We start from the raw sequence: 22,412 nt of genomic DNA, 5'->3' as shown, positions 1-22,412 counted from the left end.
TGTGGAACGGAGCGTCCCCAGCAAGGGGGGCGGTGGGGCACATCTGGCTGGAGGTCGGGGAGTGTGTCATGGAGGGTCTCGAGGAACATCAGCTGTATCTTTTAGGAAACCAGGGCGGTGTGGACTTTAGCCCAGGCCAAAGGCGATAAGGCCTGGGCCCAGAAGTGCTGGTGGGGATATAGGGCGAGCTAGAACTGGGCGGTGCCTCATAAGGACCGCTGACAGTTGCTGGTGTCCGTAGGTCGGGTGCTGGGGCGGCAGGAGCATTCAGAGTGGGCACCGAGGGCTCCAGCCACGGTGACCGAGGAGGGTTCTGTGTACCCCTGAGATGGACGAAAAGAGGCCTGAGGGGAGTTAGTGAAATACATTTTGTACACACTAGTTTGGAGCTGTGAGAACCTGCGGGGGTAGATATCCAAGGCCGATAAACCCGGTGATTTGTCCTTAAATCCTCCTGTAACCCAGAAGGGCCTTGAAGCTGCTAACATATATACAATACAAGGAGATTAAAACAGGCAGGTAAAATCCAGGTCAAAGGAAGATGAGACGAGTGATAAGCTCTTAAGGGCACGGGCTGTGGGGTTGGACTGCTTGGGAATCTGAGTCCTGGCTCTGTAACCCTGTGAAAGTTACATTTCCCTCTGTGCCTCATTTGTCACATCCCTGGAGCAGAGATAACAAACTACTGCCTCGTGTGTAAGAGGAGAAGCTGAAATGAGGTGATATGTGGAAAGTGCTGCGGACGCTGCCAGGCACCCTGGAAGGGCTCAGCCCCTGGGACCTGGAGGCAGTTCTGGGAGGCTAGTTGAAAAGGGCATACACAGGGTCAACTCTACTTCACTTAAAAAAAAAAAAAGAAGAATTTAAAAGAAAAGGAAAAGTTGGCACATAAAAGGCACACCCTAAGGTCTTTTTTTTTTTTTTTAAAGATTTTATTTATTTATTTGAGAGAGAGAGCACAAGAGGGGGGAGCAGGAGAGGGAGAAGCAGACTCCCTGCTGAGCAGGGAGCCCGATGTGGGACTCGATCCCGGGACTCCAGGATCATGACCTGAGCCGAAGGCAGTCGCTTAACCAACTGAGCCACCCAGGCGCCCCCCTAAGGTCTTGTACAGAGTATAAGATGGGGACTAAAACTTCAGTTGGCCACGGCCTGTCGCCAGAGCGCAGACGGAAGCCTTGCTGTGTGAGTGGGAATAGCTGAATGGTGGGCGCTCAGTACGATTCACCCAAAAGTCCTTCCTTCCTCCCTTTGTCTCCTCGGGTCTCTCTTTCTCTTCCCTCCTTAAAAAAATAAGGGTGACTCTGCATATTGAAGTATCTTAGATTCGAGTGGAACTCACCCCACAGTTAGTTCACATTCCCTTTTTACTAATCTCCCGGCTTCATTAGCTAAAGTATTTACAACTGGGGACAAAGGGGTCCTTGCCTTAATCCATACAAGAGCTCTTAGGAATCTGAAGACTCATGAAAGGACAGACACACCCTGCGCGGAAAGGGACATGGGGAGGTGCATGAGTAGCTCCCCTGGGAGGAATAAAACCCTGCTGAAGTCAAAGAAACTCGAATTAAAAACAGAGCTACTTCCTGATCTTGCAGCTGGTAAATATTAAGACCCAAGGAAGATGGCAGAGAAGGGTGATGACTCTCAATTCTGGTGAAGCTGAAGTTTAGCCTTTGGGGAGGTGGTCTGGTAATACCCAGCTTTCATTTTTTTTTTTGCATATGCTTCGAGTTTGCACTTTTAGAAATCAGCCTAAAGAAATAATCTAGATGTGAGAATATAAGGCATATAATAGTGAAAAATTCAAATCAGCCAAAATATTCAGTGATGGGTTGAATTGTGGTGCATTCATAAGATGAAATCAAGCCTACCCCCTGAAAAATGATAGGATGAAAGAGTGAATACATGGAAAAATGTGTGTGGTACATCAGGTATCTATGTGTGTGCACCTGGGGTGTATCACGTTTTTCCCGCACTCTTGTATCATTTATATACACATACATTATTATTGTATGTGACGTGTACATAACATATATTTTATATATACGTATTCTCTGTATTATAATATTGTACATGTTAATTCATATGTAGTTATATAAGTTAATATATATATGTACATATACACATGCACATTTGGAAAGTTAGAGTAAGCAGATTCTGCTCTAACTTGGAAAGGATTGCATGCTGTGTACATAGGAATTATGTATGCAACCCACAGCATTCCTAATTCTCTCTGCCACTTTCCATCAAGCTACTCCCCTGAAACTCTGACGGCCTATGACTGCGTATCACACTGTCTGGTGACTGCCCAGGCCCTCCCCGAACTGGCTGGGGGCACTCATCTTTACAGCTCTTTACCTTCCAGTGTATAAACGTCTAGAGTTAGTTGGTCAGACAGCTGTGTCTGGAGTCCTCCTAAGGGAAGAGCGATCAACTTTGAGATCCTGGGGGTGAGGGGAAAGGTTCGATGTTAGGGGAAAGGGGATGCCTGTATGAATTTCCTGTAATGTTTCTCTTTAGACGCATTCACTTAAATATTAACTGTTTGGTTTGCTTTGGAAAGGATTCACACATAAGCAAAAAAAAAAAAGTAAAAGTTTTTAAAACTTTCCTAACCTTTTAAAATTGCACATAGTGGTGATTTGCAAATCCTTAGTGGAGTACCCAGTTAAGAGAGGATTCTTCCTTTGTGGGGATTGTCCCCTGACAGAGGGATATGCTCTGCGAGGACCTGGCCCATGCCACTGAGCAGCTGAACATGCTCACAGAAGCCTCGAAGAAGCACTCGGAGCTGCTGCAATCTGCGCAGGAGGAGATGACCAGGAAGGAGGCCCTGATCCAAGAACTTCAGCACGAGGTGAGATCCAGGGCCTCGGCTCCTTCCGGTATACAGAAAGGAGGGCCTGTCAGGTGCTTAGGTGGGCCGGCTGCACGGCGGGCTCTGAACGACTCGGCTGCTTACGTGGGTTCCAACTTGCTTGGCTGCCTGTCTGCCCACCCCGGCCCCCGACACGCACCAGCAAGTTCTAACCTCTGGGGCAAGGTTATGGCTGACTTTTGTCTGCTTGTTGGCTGTTGTTTTATATTTAATTTTCCTGAGATGACCCTTTGATTACCTGTGAAGCTTAACGTTTTTTTAAAACACTGTGAGAGAGCAGGAGACGAGAGGGTCAGAGCAGCAACCAAGGTCCACAGACATGAGCAGCAGGCGCAGTGTTTATAGCTGTCAACATTGGTGTGGTCTGGGCTGCTTTTAATACCTTACTGCTTTCCAGATTGTTACTGAAGTCCTGACAAAATAACCTGAAGTCTGTCTCCTCCTACCTTGGGCAGCTTTTCTGTTCTAACAGGACCATGGGCCCCCTATGATTTTCTAACGCGTCACCTCACCTCTGTTCAATTTTCCCAGCTGAACCAGAAGAAGGAGGAAGTAGAACAGAAAAAGAGTGAATATAACTTCAAAATGAGACAGCTTGAACACGTAATGGATTCTGCTACTGAGTATCCCCAGGTACTTGTCAGAAAAAGAGTGTGTTGCGGGAAGAATGAAGTTTCGTGAGTGATAAAAGTTTGGAAATTATGAAGACTGTAGCTTCATTTTTTTTTTTTTTATAGAAAGAGATTTTCACCAACACCTTTTCTGCTTTTTACTTGATAAAAAGATACCGGTGTTTTATTTGTTTTAATTGGACAGGAATTAGAATAACAAGCTAAACAGCTGAGTGTTTTCTGTGTGCTCGGCATATACATTTACAGTGAAATCTTTATCAAGCCTCACTTAATCAAGTATTCGGATGAAATTTAATTTTATCATAGAGCCCTAAAACACCACCTCATTTTCAAACACATTTGGCAAAACTCCTGGAAACACAAGAACAAGAGATAGAAGATGGAAGAGCCTCTAAGATTTCTCTGCAACACCTTGTAACAAAGCTAAACGAAGACAGAGAAGTCAAAAATGCTGAAATCCTCAGGATAAAGGTAACTGCATGATTTTTCTGCATAAACCTAATCTTTTAAAACAAACAGTATCCAAAATAAATAAATAAGTAAAATAGTATCTCGTGATTACCGATGATACAAAATTCAAAAGGCGCAGAACTAAAGGGTACACGGAAAAGCCTCCCCCTGCTGACTCCACACTCCCTAGGTGACCGTCCCTGGCGGCTCCCACTGTGGCCACTTCCCATATGTAACCACATCTGGAAGCATTTGTTTTTTATGATGGTATCGTACCCGGGCCGTACCAGCTACTCTGATCACAGTGCTGCCTGACTTAGATCCTTGCCAGTTTCGTAGCTAAGGCACATGCTCTCAGTAGTTTTAAAATTTGTATTTTTCTTAATAGGAATAAGATGGAACATCTTTGGTTTTTCTGTTTCTCTGACCTATATCCTTTGCCCATCTTTTTTTTTTTTAATTTAATTTTTTTTTTTTTTTAAAGATTTTTTATTTATTTATTTGAGAGAGAGAGTGAGAGAGAGAGAGCACAAGAGGGGAAGCGGGAGAGGGAGAAGCAGATTCCCCGCTGAGCAGGGAGTCCGATGCGGGACTCGATCCCGGGACTCCAGGATCATGACCTGAGCCGAAGGCAGTTGCTTAACCAACTGAGCCACCCAGGCGCCCCTTTGCCCGTCTTTCTATTGTTGGGCTTTTCCTGAATGATTTGTAGGCATTCTTTATATATTAGAGAGATTTGCTTTTGTCTATGATAGTTAAAAATACTCTTGTTTGCCCTTCTTTTAAACTTCCTTTTGGTTTGGTTTTGGTTTTGGTTTTACCCAGGGACTTGGGGGTACGGTGATTGTATGTGGGGGAGTGTGTTTAGAGGAGTATTGAGGGGCAGGAGGTGTGTGGAGGAGCGCCTGGGTGTGTGGTGTGTGGGTGCGGAGGGGTGTGGGTAGAGCAGAGAGGGTGCTTTGTAGAAGATCGCAGTTAGCGTGTGAGGCCCTTTCCCTGTAGTGAGTTTTTGTTTAGGAACAAAATTAGCTTACTGTAACCAAGTGACAGGACATGAAAACAGCACTCTCTTAAGCTTTGTTCCTCATGGAGGGGATCATTCCTTGCTTTTTTATTTAGGGCAGCTCTCAGTATGCTGCTATCCCAGGAATGTGGCTGCTACCCAGATTGGCATGATTTTAGGACTCAGGAGAAATTGGGTCAGGTTAAAAGAAATCAAACAATGGACAAGTAGAAGTAAAGGAGAAAGGACACTCCTTGCAGACAAGTATTTATTTTTTCTGGATGGTTATGCTCATGATTTTCAAATTAGAGTTCATGTAAGGATTTTGAGTGATGGGCTGTGGCACTCAGTTGGACGCTACATTACAACATAGTGATTTGACAGTTCCATCCGTTACGGTGTGCTCACCATGGGTGTAGCTACCATCTGTCACCAGACAATGTTATTACCGTGTTATTGACTATATTCCCTACATCAGTTTTTTTAATTAGAATTTATTAAATAGAATCAAATAGAACATTTACCAAAGTAGAGACTTTTGAACATCTTTTTTCATAAAGAGATTTTAATGAATTTTGTGATATTGATAAGAGACTATGTTTAACATACCGTGGGTATGAAAATGAGTCACAGTTCCAGGCCCCCAAGAGCTTGTCATAGTCCCCTTTTTATCCAGCGATACCCATGCAGTGTTTTATGCATCGAGGAGCTTAAAATAGGAATATGTGTCTCATGTGTGGCCTTGGGGAGCAAAATCATGCCTCCTACAACATGTTTTCTGAAAAGACATGATTTGATGTCTTATTAGGAGCAGTTGTGTGAAATGGAAAGCCTCCGCACGGAAGCTGAGCAGTTGCGAGAAAGAAACTGGCTCCTGCAAAGTCAGCTGGACGATCTTGAGAGGGAAAAGAACAACAGGTGAGAAAGAGCCACCAGAACTCTGTGGGCTAACTCTTGGCCTGCCTGGGTGTAGTTAGGGGAGAGCGGTTGGAACTGGTTTCCCGGCGTGCACGGTGTTCGGCACTAGTCCAGGGGATGCCCCGTCGGTTGCTTTTGAGTCAGGGCTGATGAGGGGACTGCTTTTTCCAGAACGGGAGAATAAGGCCTTCATGATCTTGCCTACTCTGTTAACCTTTGCATTGTTGTAGAGCTATTGAAATGAATTTCCGGCATGTGAAACATTTGAACCAAACTGTCTACTGCTATTTGACAGAAAAGGGGCGTGGGGTGAGGAAGCTATGACCTCGACAAGACAAGGTTCCAGAGGTCCAGCAGAAAAAGGGAGGATTTCCTACCAGATGATTTTGCTTCATGACCCATGGTCCAGGGAATGCTCGTGCGCAGGAAGGAGCTTTCCAGAGGAGCGCTCCCTTGGGTTTGGGTATCTGTGCATGTGGTTTGCCTTTAGCTACGGCAGTTTTCTAGTTGTATTTGCTAATGGCACAGCCTGGTGTCACGGGCAGTCACACCCGGGCTCTGTCCTGTCTCTGACACTTGAAAGTCCTGTGACTTTGGACACAGTTTTTAACTTCTAGTGCCTCCGCTTCCTGAGCCATAAAATGAGGAAAATGATGGCTCTCTCTCACACAGTGTTTTAAAGACCGAAAATAACGTGGATAAAGTGCTGGTTACAGTGCTTGGCCGAGGGGTGTCACTCAGTAAGTGGCAGATACTAGGTATACAGGGTAGAGTTACGATCCTGCCCTTCTGTGAACTTCCCGGAGGGATTCGAGACGAGGGTGGCCTGGAAAAGTATGCAGCAAGTTGAAGTGAATCAGAGGGGGTCTCCATGTGGGATGGAGGCCCTGACTGAATTCAGCTTCCCAGATTCGGGGTGCCTGCTATGCCTACCCCTGCCGGCAGGTCTGGGGCAGACGCGCTCCCCTTCCCCGTCCAGAAGCAGCCCTGAGATGCACTGTCCAAAACCTAACTGAGACAACGGATGCTTGCGCATGGTAATGGTGGCTGTGCTAACAGTGTACTCCTGAATGCTTCTCTTCACGTGTCAGGGAGCATTGGAGATGCTCAATTTAGTAGCACTACCCCTTCCAGATGATTCTGATGCGCAGTCTGCGCACCTGCTGTCTACATGCTCCACCCCCATGTAAAGAAAAGCACGGTACTTGGTACACTGTCTTTTATCAAGAGCTAGTATAAGCATGGAACATAGAACATTTTTAGCCCATTTATAAAATCACAATTAAAACACTCTATTTCATAGCCACATGTCCCTTATAAGAAGCCATACAGAACCTCCTTCCTGAAAGATCAGAGTGGGAGAAAACTGTGGCTCAGGGGTCGGATCAAGCCCACAGCGTGTCTGGTCAAGAAAGTTTTATTGGAGCACAGTCATGTCCTTTCATTTAAATGTTGCATTGATGTTACAGCAGCCAAGTGGAATAGCTGTGACAGGGACCCCCATGACTCCCAAAGCCTAGAACATTTTCTGTCTGGTTCTTGACAGAAAAAGTTTACCCACTTTTGGATTAGAGCACAGAAAACACTTCTCTAATGGTTTCGGGCGTTTTCCTCACTGAGGTCTCATTACCATTTCTGTCTAGGCTGCCAGATTCATTAAGTGAAAGAAACTACTGGACCTTCTGTTTTCCTTCAAGAAACGATTTTTTGCTCATCAGTGAGAGCTATTTCTAGAGGAGTCTGTGGCATTCAGGCAGGTTCTCCTTGGGGGATGTTCCCCTGGTGCAGGGGTGGCCCACAGAAACTCAGTTTATGATCCTGCCCTCGTCAAGCTCACAGAGATGGACTCCCATTAATCAGATTCACATGATACTGATGCATCGTCCAAAATGTAATTTCCTTTATATAGAGGAGCATTCCTTTTCCATGAAAAGATTTATGTCTGGTGCTCAGGGAATCCCCTTCCTGGTGTCAACATACATGGGACGCCAGAGTACCATCAGAAAATTGCCAGCTGACCATGAAATCCAAGCAAAGGGGGCGTTGGGGCTCCATATGGTAGGCTGGCCTGAGGAACCCTCCCCACACCCAGTGATGCCCCCTCCCAGCTGATCACCAGGCTTCTGGACCGCCTGTCTCAGCCCCCTTTGGCTCACATTTGATCTTCATTTGGTACGACTCTTGGCTCCATTTCTACTTTACTTTTCCCCGGGCCTTGATTGGATTTCCCAGCTCTGTTCATCTCAGTTTTGTATGGGAGGCATCCTGAATTCCGGGGAGGTGCCTTATTTCATCCCCATATATCAATCACATTTGTGAACTGTGCTAACTTGACTTAATCACCAGAGTTAGCTTTTCGTGGCATAACTTGGCATTGCTGCGTACAGCAGCAGATAGGAAAGTGATACTTGAATATGCCTGACCGTGTTTCCCTATCCTCCCTTTCTCATCTCTGTAGTGAACAGAATCATCTAGATCATCAACAGCTGAAGAATGAACAAGAAGAAATGATCAAAGAAAGACTTGCTAAAGTACAACCTTTTTTTTTTTACGTTTCTTGTCTGAGAAATGCTTTTCTACTTAGCATCTGTGGTTATAGATTTTAGAAACCATTTTACTCTTGAAATTTCTGTCTCTCCTGTATTCCCACTGTTAAGTTTGATATTTACCATCAGTATTTAGACATCGTTGATGAAATAAGAGTGAATTTGTGAATTTGTCTTCGTGTTTCAGCGGTTAGTCTCCTGCCGGCATCCCCACACAGAGTTTTCCATTTAGAATAGAAGCAGGTATAGGGTCCCCGTGGGAGGCCTCACGGGGCGTAGTGTGTGAAGTCTTAAGAGACAGGCACCCCGTTTAGGGGTGCACCGTTGGGGTGTGGAAGAGGATGTTGGTTTAATTGATCTCATTACCATGAGGGAGAGTGGACTGCTTACTATCAATTTTTTTCTTAGCAGTGGTAAAAACTTAAGCCATCTTTTTCTTTTTATCTTATTACAGAATAAATTAGTTGAAGAAATGCTGAAAATGAAAGCAGAGTAAGTGCATTGTTTCGTAATTCAAGTTCTTGTAGGTCTTTTCTTTCTTCTCCTCTAAGGAAAGAAATACTATATCCACAGGTAAGTAACTCCTTTCCTTCTTCTGGTTTCCTCTGATTTAAAACCTTGGGCCTCTTTACATGTGTTCTATAAACAGGATTTTAATTTTTTCATCTAGTTTTCAGATTAATTTATGTAATCTTATAAACTGCCTCATTCTTAGAGGAACAAGATATACTGTATTTTCTGTCAAATTCAAAATATGTAAGCTGGTTGGTATTAACAAATAAAATGGTCAAACATTAGAAAGATAGTGCACTCTGAATAGATATTCATCCAGAGAAGAGGTCCTCAAACATTTTTTTTTTAAGATTTTATTTATTTATTTGAGAGAGAGAGAATGAGAGAGAGAGAGAGCATGGAGGGGGGGAGGGTCAGAGGGAGAAGCAGACTCCCTGCTGAGCAGGGAGCCCGATGCAGGACTCGATCCTGGGACTCCGGGATCATGACCTGAGCCGAAGGCAGTCGCCTAACCAACTGAGCCACCCAGACGCCCTAAACATTTTCACTTATTAAACCTCCTGAAAGAATTTTGAAATACCATATACCCTCGTGCACATTTTTGGAGTTGACTTTATGTCTAAAATTTCTCACTGAAAGTTTACATTGAAGCAAGGGGTGGAAGTTCTCACATACTGAAAATAGTGCCATGTAGGAATAAAGTTCTTGGTGTCAGGACAGCCGACTGGTCTCAGGCACAGACTCCAGCACCTGCTTCTCAGGGTCCAGACTTCTGGTCTCTGCACGGAGGCGTGGGTTCGGATCCCACTGCTGACACATCTCCAGTTTTGTTCCGGCCATTGTCCTATCAAAAGTCTCACCTTGAACTGGCCATAGAAGTAAAGCTCTGGTGGTGTTCTGTTAAAAGTATCCCACTGACCTGCTACTTTCTATCCATTTCACAATACAGGAACAAATTCCTAAATCTAAAATTGTACATTGTTCCTTTTTCCTTTCAAATTGAATTTCTGTTCCATACCTACACAGAATTATATCCTAATTTAATATATTGTTTGGGAATTTTTTTTTTATTACCCTATCATATAACTGGGCAACAAAAGTATATATACAAATGGGAAGTAATTTGTAAAAGTTTCTTGTGTTGTAAAAGTAATTTGTATTTGTATGGCTGGCTCTAGTGCTGTATTTCTTCTGGATTGAGTTTTCATTACAATTATTATTAATCATGGTGTCCTTAAATTATTATAAGTTTTTATAAATTATTATACGTAGTAAAATTTAAGTGGAAATGCATCTCCCAGTGCATTTTATCTTCATGCTTTTGCTTCAGTTACTCATTATTCTGTTATACTTAATTCTGGAATGAGACAATATTCAGTATCACCTCTGTTCCTACTTTGTTTTTATAACTGTAAGTGCTGAGCAATCTTATTCACGTAGTTAGTGGCAACAGAAGGAATTTTGTCATGCAGTTATTTGAACTCCATCCAAGTTAGTATGTCAAAAATTACATAGTGATCTGTCATCAAAAATTCTTTTTTTTTTTTTTTTTTTTTTAAGATTTTATTTATTTGACAGAGAGCGAGAGAGCACAAGCAGGGTGGGCAGCAGAGGGAGAGGGAGAAGCAGGCTCCCCGCTGAGCAAGGAGCCTGATGCGGGGCTCCCTCCCAGGTTCCTGGGATCACGACCTGAGCCAAAGGCAGACGTTCAACCGACTGAGCCCCCCATTAAAAAGAACAAAAATTCTTTTTAATGATCAGCTGACAAAGACCACCCATTTTGTAAAAAGATTTGTTACCCAGTCATTTGCTTTATAGCATCAAAGAGTATAGATGTGGAACAGAGCTTGTTCCATACTTTGCTCTACATATGAGCAGTTTAGGGACTGGCTCCCAGACAGTCACTGTAGAGCTAGGACAGAAATGTGGATCACTTACAGGATCTATGAGAATCCAGCTGTACAGTTTGTAGAATTGCAGCTATTTTAGAAATAATAGCCATTTTAGATTTTCCAGCAAAAAGAATAAAAGCTCTCTAAGTTGGCCTGTAATTTATTTCATAATCTAGGAACCAAGAGTCTCCAGTGATACACTGTCCCTAGAAGTTACAGGACCTCACTCTGTGGGCAAGGGAAGCACACACTAGAAAGTGGCACACCCAGTTTTATCGGTCCCAGCCTACAGCAGTGATTCTCACCATAATGTTATCTATTTGTGCATGTGAGGATGCTTTAAAAAGCTACCAGGAGGTGTGCCTGGGTGGCTCAGTCGTTTAGCGTCTGCCTTCTGCTCAGGTCGTGATCCCAGAGTCCTGGGATCGAGCCCCACATCGGGCTCCCTGCTCGGCGGGAAGCCTGCTTCTCCCTCTCCCACTCCCCCTGCTTGTGTTCCCTCTCTCCCTGTCTCTCTCTCTCTGTCAAATAAATAAATAAAATCTTAAAAAAAAAAAAGCTACCAGGAACTGAATTCTATGCTAACTGGTGTAGGTAGGAGATGCTTAATTTCATATCACAAGAGGTCTGGAGGTGCACTGACTCAATGATGCCATCAAGGACCCATACCCTTCCCATTCTTTGACTTTCGGCACTCTTGCTTGTGGCCTCGTGGCCACAAGATGGCTGCCATAGCCCCAAATCTCATAAACAAGAGGATCACAGTTTGTAATGAGGTGGGTTCAAAAGGGCTTTCTTTTGTCAGGGGAGAAAAAAAACTCCTACTAGCCCCCAAGAATCAGCCTGTGCTTCATGGTCAGAATTAACACACCTCCAGGTAAGTGGAAGAAACCAGTATCTGGCAGTAGGGTAGAGAAACCAGGCTTAGCCTAGACCAGTTTAGTTTTTACCAACACTTGGGAACTGGGTGTGCTTCTCCGTTTTTTTCCTTTTTCCCCCCAAAGAAAATGAGTTTTTATGGGTAAGCAGCAGCAGGGTCTGCCGTGCCACAGAAATTTCATCAAACTGAAGCAAAGTACACAAGACAAATGCAGAACAGCTCTAAGTGAATCAGGGAGAACATCAGTGCCTACTCCCCATGCTGTTCTTCTGAGGTTCCACGGAATGTAGTCTGAAAACACTGCTCCTGAAATAAGCTTGCCTTAAATGGCATATTAAATTTTGAGTATGATGTCATAAAAAATAATCATTCTATTCCATATGCATAAAAATGCAGTAAAAAGTACTTCTTTCTTTTGGACAGCTTATAGGATTCACACAATTTTATTAAAACAGTGCATTTCTATGTAATTCCATGATAACTTTGTTCCTCATTTTTCTTTTCAATTGACAGTTGTAGAGTGTATGAATTCTGAATAGCACATCCTTGAAGAAATGACTGGTGTCCTATGGTCTGAGAACCAGTTTTTGAAATCCAAAAGAATTAAGATATGGGGCATTGAATAAACTATGCAGACTATAATAATACTTAAGTTACATTTGCTCCAAAGGAGCCAGATCCAGAAGTTTCCATTCTAAATTTTTATTATTTAAAAAATGGTTTGAGGAGTTTTCCAAAATGAAAGTCTTGGATAAAATAACAAAAGAAGCCTATCTGCATCCTTTGCCAAATCTCCCTATGCCGTCACTAGGGGAGGGCTGAATATTTGTGATGCTTTCAAATAAAAATTCTGGGCTTGGGTGAAAAATGTCTCATTTGAATACTGTTGTAATTATGTTCCTTTGGAATCCCACAAAACGCTATTTGTTGTTACAGCCTAGAAGAAGTCCAGAGTGCCCTTCAGAACAAAGAGATGGACTGCCTTAGAATGGCTGAGGAAGTCGAGCGAACCAGAACTTTGGAATCTAAAGCGTTCCAAGAAAAGGAACAGCTGAGATCAAAGCTGGAAGAACTGTATGAGGAAAAGGAGAGAATATTCCAGGTGCGTTTGTGTATTGGTTGTTTTCATGTGCTTAGGACATGTCTGGGAGGGGGTATCCGTGGTTTAGAGTCGCTCTGGCATGCGCAGGGATGAATGGCCATGAAAGCCGGGAACCTGGGCTCTCTGGCACCCAGGTAGTTGGCCAAGTAGTTGACCTACTTCGTGCTCTTGGGAGGCACGAAATAATGTGATTGTAAAAGCAAAATTAAGAGCAGCTCATTTCCCCCTCCCTGGATTGATTTGCCTGCAGGAGATGGAAATGTTAAGGAAGCAGGTGGAGTGTCTTGCTGAGGAAAATGGGAAGTTGGTCGGTCACCAAAACCTGCATCAGAAGATTCAGTACGTCGTGCGGCTGAAGAAGGAGAATGTCAGGCTCGCTGAGGTAAGCTCTGAAAAGTACTCTAAATAAACTCAGCCTGGTCTTAGAATGCTTGTTTAAAGTTTAATTTAATCATCAAATCACTTAAATGCCTTCTTTGGGGAACTTAATGAATTAAAAAAATATATATCAGTCCTTATTATTCCAAGGATAATTCAGTCCGTTGTCAGGCTCTAACGTAATCAGATTCTTGTTTAATGTTATAAATCATTTACAAATTGAAAATTGTAGTCTTAATTTGAAATATAAACTTGATGAATGCAAAGAATAACTTCCTGTAAGCATTTGAGCCTTAATTTTGTTTTCTTTTCCTTTTTTTAAAATTTACTTCTCAGGAGACAGAAAAGTTGCGTGCTGAAAATGTATTTTTAAAAGAAAAGAAAAGGAACGAATCGTAAGGCTCTTGGTCAACTACCTACCTAGGCATCACCTTTCTGGAGAATTTCTTTCCTCTTGCAAAAGTAAGCCCTACCCTTGCGCATCTGACAAAGCTGAATCGAGGAGCGTAATTACTAACTGTGTATGTGGCATTGGGGGCTGACCTTCAAGTTTCTGATGAATGTTCTGCATCCATACTCACCCTGTGGCAGTCGGCAGTGTACTATTTCGAAGTTACCGTCCCATTTCAATGCTTTCAACTCTAAATACTGGGAAAACCTTTTGCCTTTTTAAAATAAAAAACTGTAGCTAAGGTTTACAGTGGATGTTGGCCAGGTTATTTTTTCCTTAGATACTATCTTCCATAATCTCCTTTGAGTCTTATAGCAGCAGCTCTAACGATACGTAGTGGTTTCAAAACTTGCCATGACGTTAATCCTATTGAGTAGCATGTACGAAAGGCAAACTTGTTAATATAGATTATTTTTGTATCCTTACTTTCAGTATTCTGAGCATTTTTTTATGACTGTAAATATGGCCATTTTTTCAAAATGTAATAAAATCCTTTAAAAATTAACAGTTTAATAAAGTGATTTACATTGTTCACTTGGGAGTGCCAGATTAAAGACATGTCCATTCACCATATACTTAATGAGCACCTATTATATGCCCTGGTCATCCGTGAACAAAGCAAACAAAATCTCCTGCCCTCGAGGAACTTCTGTGTGTCACCACTTCATTCCTTTTCATTGCAAATCATATTCCATTGTGCGGAGATGCCACATTTGATTTACTTACCATTTGATGGACATTCGAGCTATTGGCAGTTTGGGGGCTATTATGAATAATGCTGCTGTAAATTTTTGTGTGCCAGTCTTGCTGGGGACCTGTGTTTCCTATGGCTCCTAGATACTCCTAGATACCTAGGAGTAGAGTTGCTGGTAAGCTTGTGTTTAACTTTCTAAGATCTGCCTCCCCTTTCCAGATGCACTGTTTGGTTTCATCCTCCATGTTCCCACCAGCAAGGAGTTCAGCTTCTCCATGTCCTCCTCAGCTCCTGTTACTGCCAGATGTTTTAGTGTAGTCATCCCAGAGCTTGCGTTGTGGCTCATCACTGACATTCTAAGGCCTAATGATACCGAGCATTTTTTACACATAATAGAACACTATACGCAGCAATAAAAAGAGGCAACATGGATGAACCTCAACAACAACAAAAAAAAGTGGAAGAAGCCAGGCCCAAAAGACCACATACCTGTATGATCCCATTTATGTGAAATGTCCAGAAAGGGCAAATTATAGAGATAGAAAGCAAATCCTCGGTGGCTGGTGGCTGGGGATGGGAGCGAGTGACCGTAAAGGCATGATGGGAACTTTTTTGATGTGGTGGAAATGTGTTGGTTTGTGGTGATGATTGCACACAGTTAGCTCTATAAGTCTTCTAAAAATTAAACTCTCTTCAAAATGGCTTCATTTTATGGGTCATAAATTATACCTCAATAAAGCTGAGGAAAAACAATTTTAAAAATTAATACACAGTTGAATTCCCAAAGAGTAATAGTCAATCCCTAAGAACCAGAAACAAAAAAAGGGAACTAAAAATCAGTGTAGGAGAAAAAAAAAAAAAAAAAAATCAGTGTAGGAGGCACCTGGCAGGCTTGATGGTGGAGCGTGGGACTCTTGGTCTCGGGGTTGTGAGTTCAAGCCCCATGTTGGGTGTAGATCTTAAAAAAATAAAATAAAATTCATGGGTGCCTGGGTGGCTCAGTCGTTAAGCGTCTGCCTTCGGCTCAGGTCATGATCCCAGTGTCCTGGGATCGAGTCCCACATCGGGCTCCCTGCTTGGCGGGAAGCCTGCTTCTCCCTCTCCCACTCCCCCTGCTTGTGTTCCTGCTCTAGCTGTCTCTCTCTCTGTCAAATAAATAAATAAAATCTTAAAAAAAAAAAAATAAAATAAAATAAAATAAAATAAAATTCAGCATATAGAGCGTAGAAACTGAGATCGCCCTGGAGGTGGGAGAAGGGTTGGAACACTGAAGCTGGTATTAAAGAGGCTTGGTTGGGTCTTACCCACCTATGGGAGTGTCTGGGGGCTGCCAGAACAAATGACCACAAACTGGGGGGCTAAAAGCAATTCTCTCACAGTTTCTGGAGGCTAGAAGTCCAGATTCAAGGTGTCAGCAAGGGCATTCTGAGGGCTCCAGGGAGCGTCTGTTCCATGCCTTTCTCTTAGCTTGCGGTACCCACAGCAGTCCTTGGCGGTCCTGGGCGCGTAGATGCATCACTCCAGTCTGCCTCCGTTGTCACGTGGCCTTCTCCCTGTGTCTCTGTTTCCTGGAAGAACACTAGTCAGATTAGGGCTCACGCTAATGACTTCCTAATTTGGTTACATCTGCAGTAAGGTCATATTCACAGGTGTGGAGGATTAGGACTTACACATATCTTTTTTGGGGGGACACAATTCAACCTATAAATAGCAGTTATCAGGGCTATCCGTGCTTTAATTTGAGCCACAAAACCACCCTGTGAGAGAGAGTGGCAAGGAAGGACTTCCACGAAAACTTCCGGAACGGAAAAAAAAATGCTGCTCAACAGTTCAGTGTGAAATCATACTAAAAACGTCCAATACAGATTATGTAAACTTTTTTTTTTTTTAAAGATTTTATTTATTTATTCATGAGAGACAGAGGCAGAGGGAGAAGCAGGCTCCCAAGGAGCAGGGAGCCCGATGTGGGACTCGATCCCAGGACCCTGGGATCATGACCTGAGCCGAAGGCAGACGCTTAACGACTGAGCCACCCAGGCGCCCCTATGTAAACTATTTTTTAACGTGTGCTGTATATAAAACTGTGCCTAGACAGAAAGTACTCTAATAATGATTTTCCTGGAGAGAAGTAGTCCCAACACTTCTCTTGGAAAGACATGTACTACTTTTTACACACAAACATTTTAAACATTTAAGTGCATAGGAAATGGGAAGTAATGTTAGTCCTGGGTATCTGAGCAGAGTGATTATGGGTGACATATTTTCTAAATCCCACAGTGAGCGCGTATCCATCTGGGCATTCTGATTTGTCAGCGGCCCTCGCCGGAGCCCGCCTCCTGGCCGAGTGTGGAGGTCTCTAGCGCCCTCTGCTGAGGCGTCTTTCCACTTGGCGCCTCCCGAACTGGAAGGTGCAGGTGAGTCCCCAGCGGGTCTTGTTGGAATGCAGATTCCGATCAATGGGTGTCGGGCGGGCCCGGGATTCGGCATTTTTAACAAATTCCTGGGGAAAGCGGATGCTGGGCCGCACTCAGCGGCAAAGACTGAAACGGCCCGGTCACGGATAGTTATTCTACAGCAGCAACCACAGCGGCATGGCCGCGGCTTCCGACGCCAGCCCCGGACGGCTCCCGGGTAAACCTAAGCCCAACGCCGCAGGCTGCCCGCTGCCCCGCGGAGGCCCCCGGGGCGCGGCTCCGCCCCCGGCCCCGCCCCCCGGAGGCCCTCGCCGCGCCCGAATTGGCCTCTCCGCTCACGTGGGCGCCGCGTCACGTGGGGCCGCCGCCCAATCGCGGCGCGCGCTCGGTCCCGCTGCTGGCGGGTGCGCCGGGCGCGGGGAGAGGTGGTGGCGGGCACCATGGCCGAGAGGCCGCAGGCCCCCGGGGGCGCCGTATGCCCGGCCGCCTACCCCGACGCCCCCGCGGAATTCCCCCCGCACCTGCAGGCCGGCGCGATGCGGCGCCGCTTCTGGGGTGTATTCAACTGCCTGTGCGCCGGCGCGTTCGGGGCCCTGGCCGCCGCCTCCGCCAAGCTGGCCTTCGGCAGCGAGGTCGAGCCCGGGGCGCCGCTGCGGCCGGCGGGCGGGTGGGCCCGGGCGGAGGAGGGGCGCTGCGGGGCCCGCGAGGCTCCGGGGGGGTTGGGGTTGGGGGCGCAGGGCGAAGCCTCACGCCCGCGGGTCTGTTCGCCCGGTCCGCAGCCGGGCGCTGCAGTCAGCTGGGGCGGCGGAGCATCCCTGCATTCTAAATCCCGTCAAGTCCTCGTCCAGTGTAGGCGGTAAGAGACCTAAGCCTCTTCCCTACCAGGGACCTACAATCTGTCCTCCGATTGGGCTAGTTCGCTTTCCTGCATCCACTCTCTACCTTTCATTTTAAGCCCCTTATGCCTGAACATGTCTCTCCACGTGACTCTTAAGGTGAGAAGCCTTTGCTCCGTAATTAACGAGTGTTTTGACCCGAATACCCTGCTGCCAGGAAAATGGGGAGTTTGGGACACGTAGGTGTAAGAGAGGACAGAGAAGCATGCTGGACACCCCGCCCCCACCCCCTTGCTGAGAACTCCTAAACGGCCTCCACACGTCTGCTGCAGTGGACCCCTGCCCCCCATCCCGAGCGGTAGGCCAGTGTCTGCTGCCCGAGGGGTTTCACTGCCCCAGCACCCAGGGTTAGTTCCTGACCTGGACAGTGGACAGACTGGTCCATGCGGGTAAACCTGTTTGAGGCTAATCCAGTGGGAACCACCATGCTTGAGATTAGTGCCCTGTGGGTGTAATTCTTGAAGTGCTCCAAAGGAAGATGAGTAACTGAACCATGAGGCTTCCTAGTCTGGGTAGTTGTGCACCAGGCCTTCATAACTACATAAGCAGGTTGCCGCTGGTTTATACAGTGCTTTTGTGAAAATTCTGCAAAGACACCCTTTCCTTTTAAAAAAAAAGATTTTATTTATTTGACAGAGAGATCACAGGTAGGCAGGGCAGCAGGCAGAGGGCGAGGGAGAAGCAGACTCCCTGCTGAGCAGAGAGCCCGATGTGATGTGGGGCCTGATCGCAGGACCCCAGGATCACGACCTGAGCCAAAGGCAGATGCTTAACAGACTAAGCCACTCAGGCGCCCCAAGACACCCTTTCCTTATGACACTGGAAAGAAGAGTATGAGGGGCGCTTGGCTGGCTCAGTCAGTAGAGCATGCACCTCTTGGTCTCTGGGTTGTGAGTCCGAGCCCCACATTGGGTGTAGAGATTATTTAAAAATAAAATCTTAAAAAAAAAAGAGTATGCTGTTTAGATGGTCACCCCAGAGGAGGCAGCTCTGTCTGCAAGCAGGTTTCTAACTCAAAACCAAGCACGGTGTCTGCATGTTGAGTAGGAGGCTTAAGATCCTCTCCTTTCCAGGCTCTCACCTTTAAAAAAAAAGAAAGAAAGAAAGAAAAGGGGTGCCTGGGTGGCTCAGTCGGTTAAGCGTCTACCTTCGGCTCAGGTCGTGATCCCGGAGTCCTGGGATCGAGCCCCGCATCGGGCTCCCTGCTCAGCAGGGAGTCTGCTTCTCCCTCTCCCTCTGCTGCTCCCCCTCGTGCTTTCTCTCTCTCTCTCTCAAATAAATAAATAAAATCTTAAAAAAAAAAGAAAAGAAAAAGGCTGCAAGTACTCCAAGTGATGGCTGGGATCACTAGTCAAGTAGAGGGGGCGGTTCCCTGAGCAGGGCTGTGTCCTGGTTAAGAGCGTGGACCCACTGCCTGGGTTTGAATCCTGGTGGCTCCCACAGGTTATAGGCACTTCAAGCAAGTTGCTAATTTAGGCTCCTTATCTGTAAAGTGAAGTTAAGGAATAAATGAGAATGCACTTAAAACACCTAGGCACAGGGCCTGGCACAGAGTAAAAACTCCAGAATGCCCAGCAGGACTGGCCTGAATGTCCTGTAGCCTGCACGGGGTGGGAGGAAGCTTGGCGAATTCACGCTTTACCTGATCCCCGGAAGTGAGGACTCTGCCCCTGATTTGCTCACACTACATACTGACTAATAACTGCTTGCCCTCCGGCACTGATCCTCAACACCAGTAAGGGACTGGTGTTCTAAACAAAGTACTGGTTACGGATTAGCATTTTGCTCTGCCCCAGGGCACATGGCCAGCAAGACTGTCAAATAAGTCTCAGTTTATTTCAGCTGTAAAATGGGTGTGCTGAGCACAGGGTTAGGTGAAGTCCTGTGCAGGAAAGCTCTGAGGAGCTGTGGTGGGGTCTCAGTAGGGGCCCGGCTGCTGGTGATCAGGCCCCTGGGTGTGCTGTGAGGGGGCCCGCAGGTCCGCCGTGGCTGAGCATGGACGCAGTGACGCTTTCTCCCGCAGGTGAACATGGGCTTCTGCATCTTGGGAGTCATTGTGATGGCGACTACCAATTCTCTGATGTGGACATTCTTTAGCCGGGGCCTCAGTTTCTCCATGTCTTCAGCCATTGCATCAGTCACAGTGACGTTTTCAAACATCCTCAGCTCGGTGAGTGGCCCGAGGGTACAGTCCCCCTGTCCCAAAGCTGGGTTTTGGGTGAGTTGGGGAACTCTCGCCCTCCCAGACAGGAGCTGACGCAGAGATTGGGCTGTGGCTTGACCCCTGGGGGCTGCTCCTCTAATCTCAAACTTGGCCGAACTCTCAAGCTAGCTGGGGATGAAGTCCAACTGTAAAAAAGCCTACCTGCATGCTGCCCTTCCAGGCTGCAGCCCTCATTCTGAAGTCTCGGCCACCTCTGTGCTAGCTGGACGCCTAGGGCTCTGTGAACTTGAGCGTGAGACGTGGAGGGGGGCTGCTCTTTCCTCTGATAGCCTGATGTCAGCCAGGCAGGGCTGAGCGCAGTCGGTCCTGCCGTCGAGGGAGGGAGGACTTGGCCGGCCGGTTTGGATCAGCAAACACCAGGCGTCCGCTCTGTGCTGGGCTTTAGCAGCTGGCCTCTGCTGGGCTTTCTTGTGCACTTTGCTTGGGGCCGGGGCTGTGAGGAAGGTACCCTCCTCCCCTCTCCAGGTGAGCCAGACATGAATAGTGACTTGCGGAAGGTGACAGCTGGGTTTCAGGCCCCCGACTTCCAGCTCCAGACCTTTCCTCCTGCCCCAGGAGGGCCGTCAGCCCCCAGGGGAGTGAGGTGGTGCCTCCTCGCCGCGCTCGAGTCCTGCGGGCACGTGTGGACGTGGCCTCACCATGGTCTCTGTCCCGCAGGCCTTCCTGGGCTTTGTGTTGTATGGAGAGTGCCAGGAGGTTTTGTGGTGGGGCGGCGTGTTCCTCATCCTCTGCGGCCTCAGCCTGATCCACAGGAAGCTGCCGCCCAGCGGGAAGGACCCCGAATACAAGCAGAAGTAGCAGCAGGTGGAGAGACAGCGCGGCGGCCCAGGCGCAGGATGGCGTGTGGGGACCACCTCCCAGGGCCTTCTGACCATCAGCCAGAGGGAGATGCTGCCGAGGGAGACGGGCCTCTGACCCAGCAGCCTTGAGGCTGGCCAGCTGCCCCTTCTGGAAGGGGAGGGCAGGCGCACTCGTGTTCAGCCTGAAGCCTTCTCGAGACGCCTGCGCGGTGCTTTCGATTCTCACACCCCTGGGCCCACCCGGTGCCCCTCGGCAGATGCTGGAGACCCTGGGGTCAGTCTGCTGGGCGTACGGCCTTGAGACCGCGCTGTGATTGCAGTCCTGTGGCCGAACAGAGGCCCGTGCCGTGACTCGGGGGTGGGTTCCGGTGGAGCTTTCCGACACCTGCACGCGGCTTACCGGGGATCTGCGTCAAGCTTCTGCAGTTCGGCAGGGGAAGGGAAACCGGATTAATAAATCCGTTGGTTTGTGAGTTAAAAGTAGCAGGTGTGGAATCTTGATGCTGTCCTACTTTTTTTTTTCCTTTCCAAATTCTCTGGAGTAAGAGGGGGCAGCCCAGGTGAGCCGCAGCCCTTGGAAGGGAATTGAGAGCCACCCTCGCCCCCCGGGGCCTGGGGCTCAGCTGCTGTCCCGCCTGCCACGCTCACAGAGCACGCGGTTCCTTCCTTGTTGCCACCCGGGCCGGCGCTCTTCAGTTTCAGCAGCGTCTGTCCATTCTCTTGGTACGCAAGGAGGAAGGCTTGACCTCACCACTTTGGGGACCTAGTTTTGTTTTACTTGGTGGGAAAGGAAACCGGCCCAGAGGCCGCTCTCGCCCCCTCATTTCCGCTGTAGGCCTCTCTGCCCTTTGATTTTCTTTCGCGGATCCCTGTGACATTTTTGTATCTTACGCAGTGTGAATGTTCCAAGTGGTCTGTGTGCTGCCTGCACGTTCCCTCCCTCGTGTGGGGCTTCAGGTCCCTGGGGGGGGGGGCTCCCCTGGATGTCCCAGCGCCCTCTCAGCTCTCCCCGAGGCTGACCGCCTCCATGTCTTCTTCAGACACTCCCTGCAGTAGAGAGGGACTTGGTGGCCAGTAGGCAGTGGGGGGGAGGTGGGGGCACAAGGTCGGTGTCCACGCTGCCCCTCCTCCCTGCCCATGTAGCACCTCCACTGCCCTCCTCTATTACTCATTGCACAGCTGACAGATGAGCTTCCGAAAACTTCCATGGCTCCTACTGAGTGGGATCTGGCCTTACCCACCTTTCCAACTTCTCTCTCGCTGCCTCCTTAATACCCCTGCATCCACCACGCTTGAGTTACCCCCCACACTTGCATCTCAATAGTTCTCGAGTCTAGTACGTCCAGTCCTGCCTCCATGCTTGGTGTTTTTTTGCAGGAATAGGTAAGCCCATTCTAAGATTCATAGGAACCCTCAAGGGGCCCCTGAGTAGGCAAAACAATCTTGAGAAAGAGCAACGTCGGAGGAATTACGCATCCTGATTCCAAAACTTACTGCAAAGCTACATAACGAAAACAGTATAGTTCTGGCTTACAGACATGAACCGATGGTACAGAACAGAGGACCCAAGCCCTTTGAGAAGAGTGTTGAGACCATTCAGTGGGAAAGGGCATCTTTTCAACAGCCTGTGCTGGAGAAACTGGATATCTGTATGCAGATAAAAGAATGAAGTTGGACCCTTACCTTTCACCATACAGAAAACGAACTCAAAACAAATCAAAGATCTAAAATTGTAAGA

The 22,412-nt window shown here is 47.0% G+C and overlaps 2 protein-coding genes across 2 annotated transcripts in view; both read left to right on the top strand.

The window, feature by feature from the left end:
- The window catches only part of KIF15 (kinesin family member 15), a 68,262-nt gene extending 54,082 nt beyond the window's left edge, over positions 1–14,180 (top strand). Inside the window, exons 27-35 of the mRNA XM_036095870.2 lie at positions 2,714–2,860; positions 3,413–3,514; positions 3,820–3,984; positions 5,775–5,884; positions 8,343–8,415; positions 8,885–8,922; positions 12,652–12,817; positions 13,068–13,199; positions 13,532–14,180. Coding sequence (XP_035951763.1) covers positions 2,714–2,860; positions 3,413–3,514; positions 3,820–3,984; positions 5,775–5,884; positions 8,343–8,415; positions 8,885–8,922; positions 12,652–12,817; positions 13,068–13,199; positions 13,532–13,594 — 996 coding nt within the window. The 3' untranslated portion in view covers positions 13,595–14,180. The remainder of the gene's footprint in view (positions 1–2,713; positions 2,861–3,412; positions 3,515–3,819; positions 3,985–5,774; positions 5,885–8,342; positions 8,416–8,884; positions 8,923–12,651; positions 12,818–13,067; positions 13,200–13,531) is intronic.
- A 2,956-nt stretch (positions 14,181–17,136) lies between these two features.
- On the top strand, positions 17,137–21,154 carry TMEM42 (transmembrane protein 42). The gene is made up of 3 exons (XM_036095881.2): positions 17,137–17,386; positions 19,674–19,820; positions 20,532–21,154. Exons 1-3 carry the CDS (start codon positions 17,195–17,197, stop codon positions 20,670–20,672), a joined length of 480 nt encoding a protein of 159 aa, XP_035951774.1. The 5' UTR covers positions 17,137–17,194; the 3' UTR covers positions 20,673–21,154.
- Positions 21,155–22,412: the final 1,258 nt, after the last annotated feature.

Source organism: Halichoerus grypus, chromosome 1 (genome assembly GCF_964656455.1).
Source record: "Halichoerus grypus chromosome 1, mHalGry1.hap1.1, whole genome shotgun sequence".
Lineage (NCBI taxonomy): Eukaryota > Metazoa > Chordata > Mammalia > Carnivora > Phocidae > Halichoerus > Halichoerus grypus.
Note: the sequence above shows the minus strand (reverse complement) of the source record. Positions and strands in the feature narration are given on the sequence as shown.

What these genes read in the sequence shown, in the direction of transcription:
- TMEM42 (XM_036095881.2), top strand. Translation starts at nt 17,195, where the DNA reads ATGGCCGAGAGGCCGCAGGCCCCCGGGGGCGCCGTATGCCCGGCCGCC. An exon ending in AGCTGGCCTTCGGCAGCGAG is followed by an intron (nt 17,387 to 19,673) that starts GTCGAGCCCGGG and finishes TTTCTCCCGCAG; the next exon opens with GTGAACATGGGCTTCTGCAT. An exon ending in TTTCAAACATCCTCAGCTCG is followed by an intron (nt 19,821 to 20,531) that starts GTGAGTGGCCCG and finishes TCTGTCCCGCAG; the next exon opens with GCCTTCCTGGGCTTTGTGTT.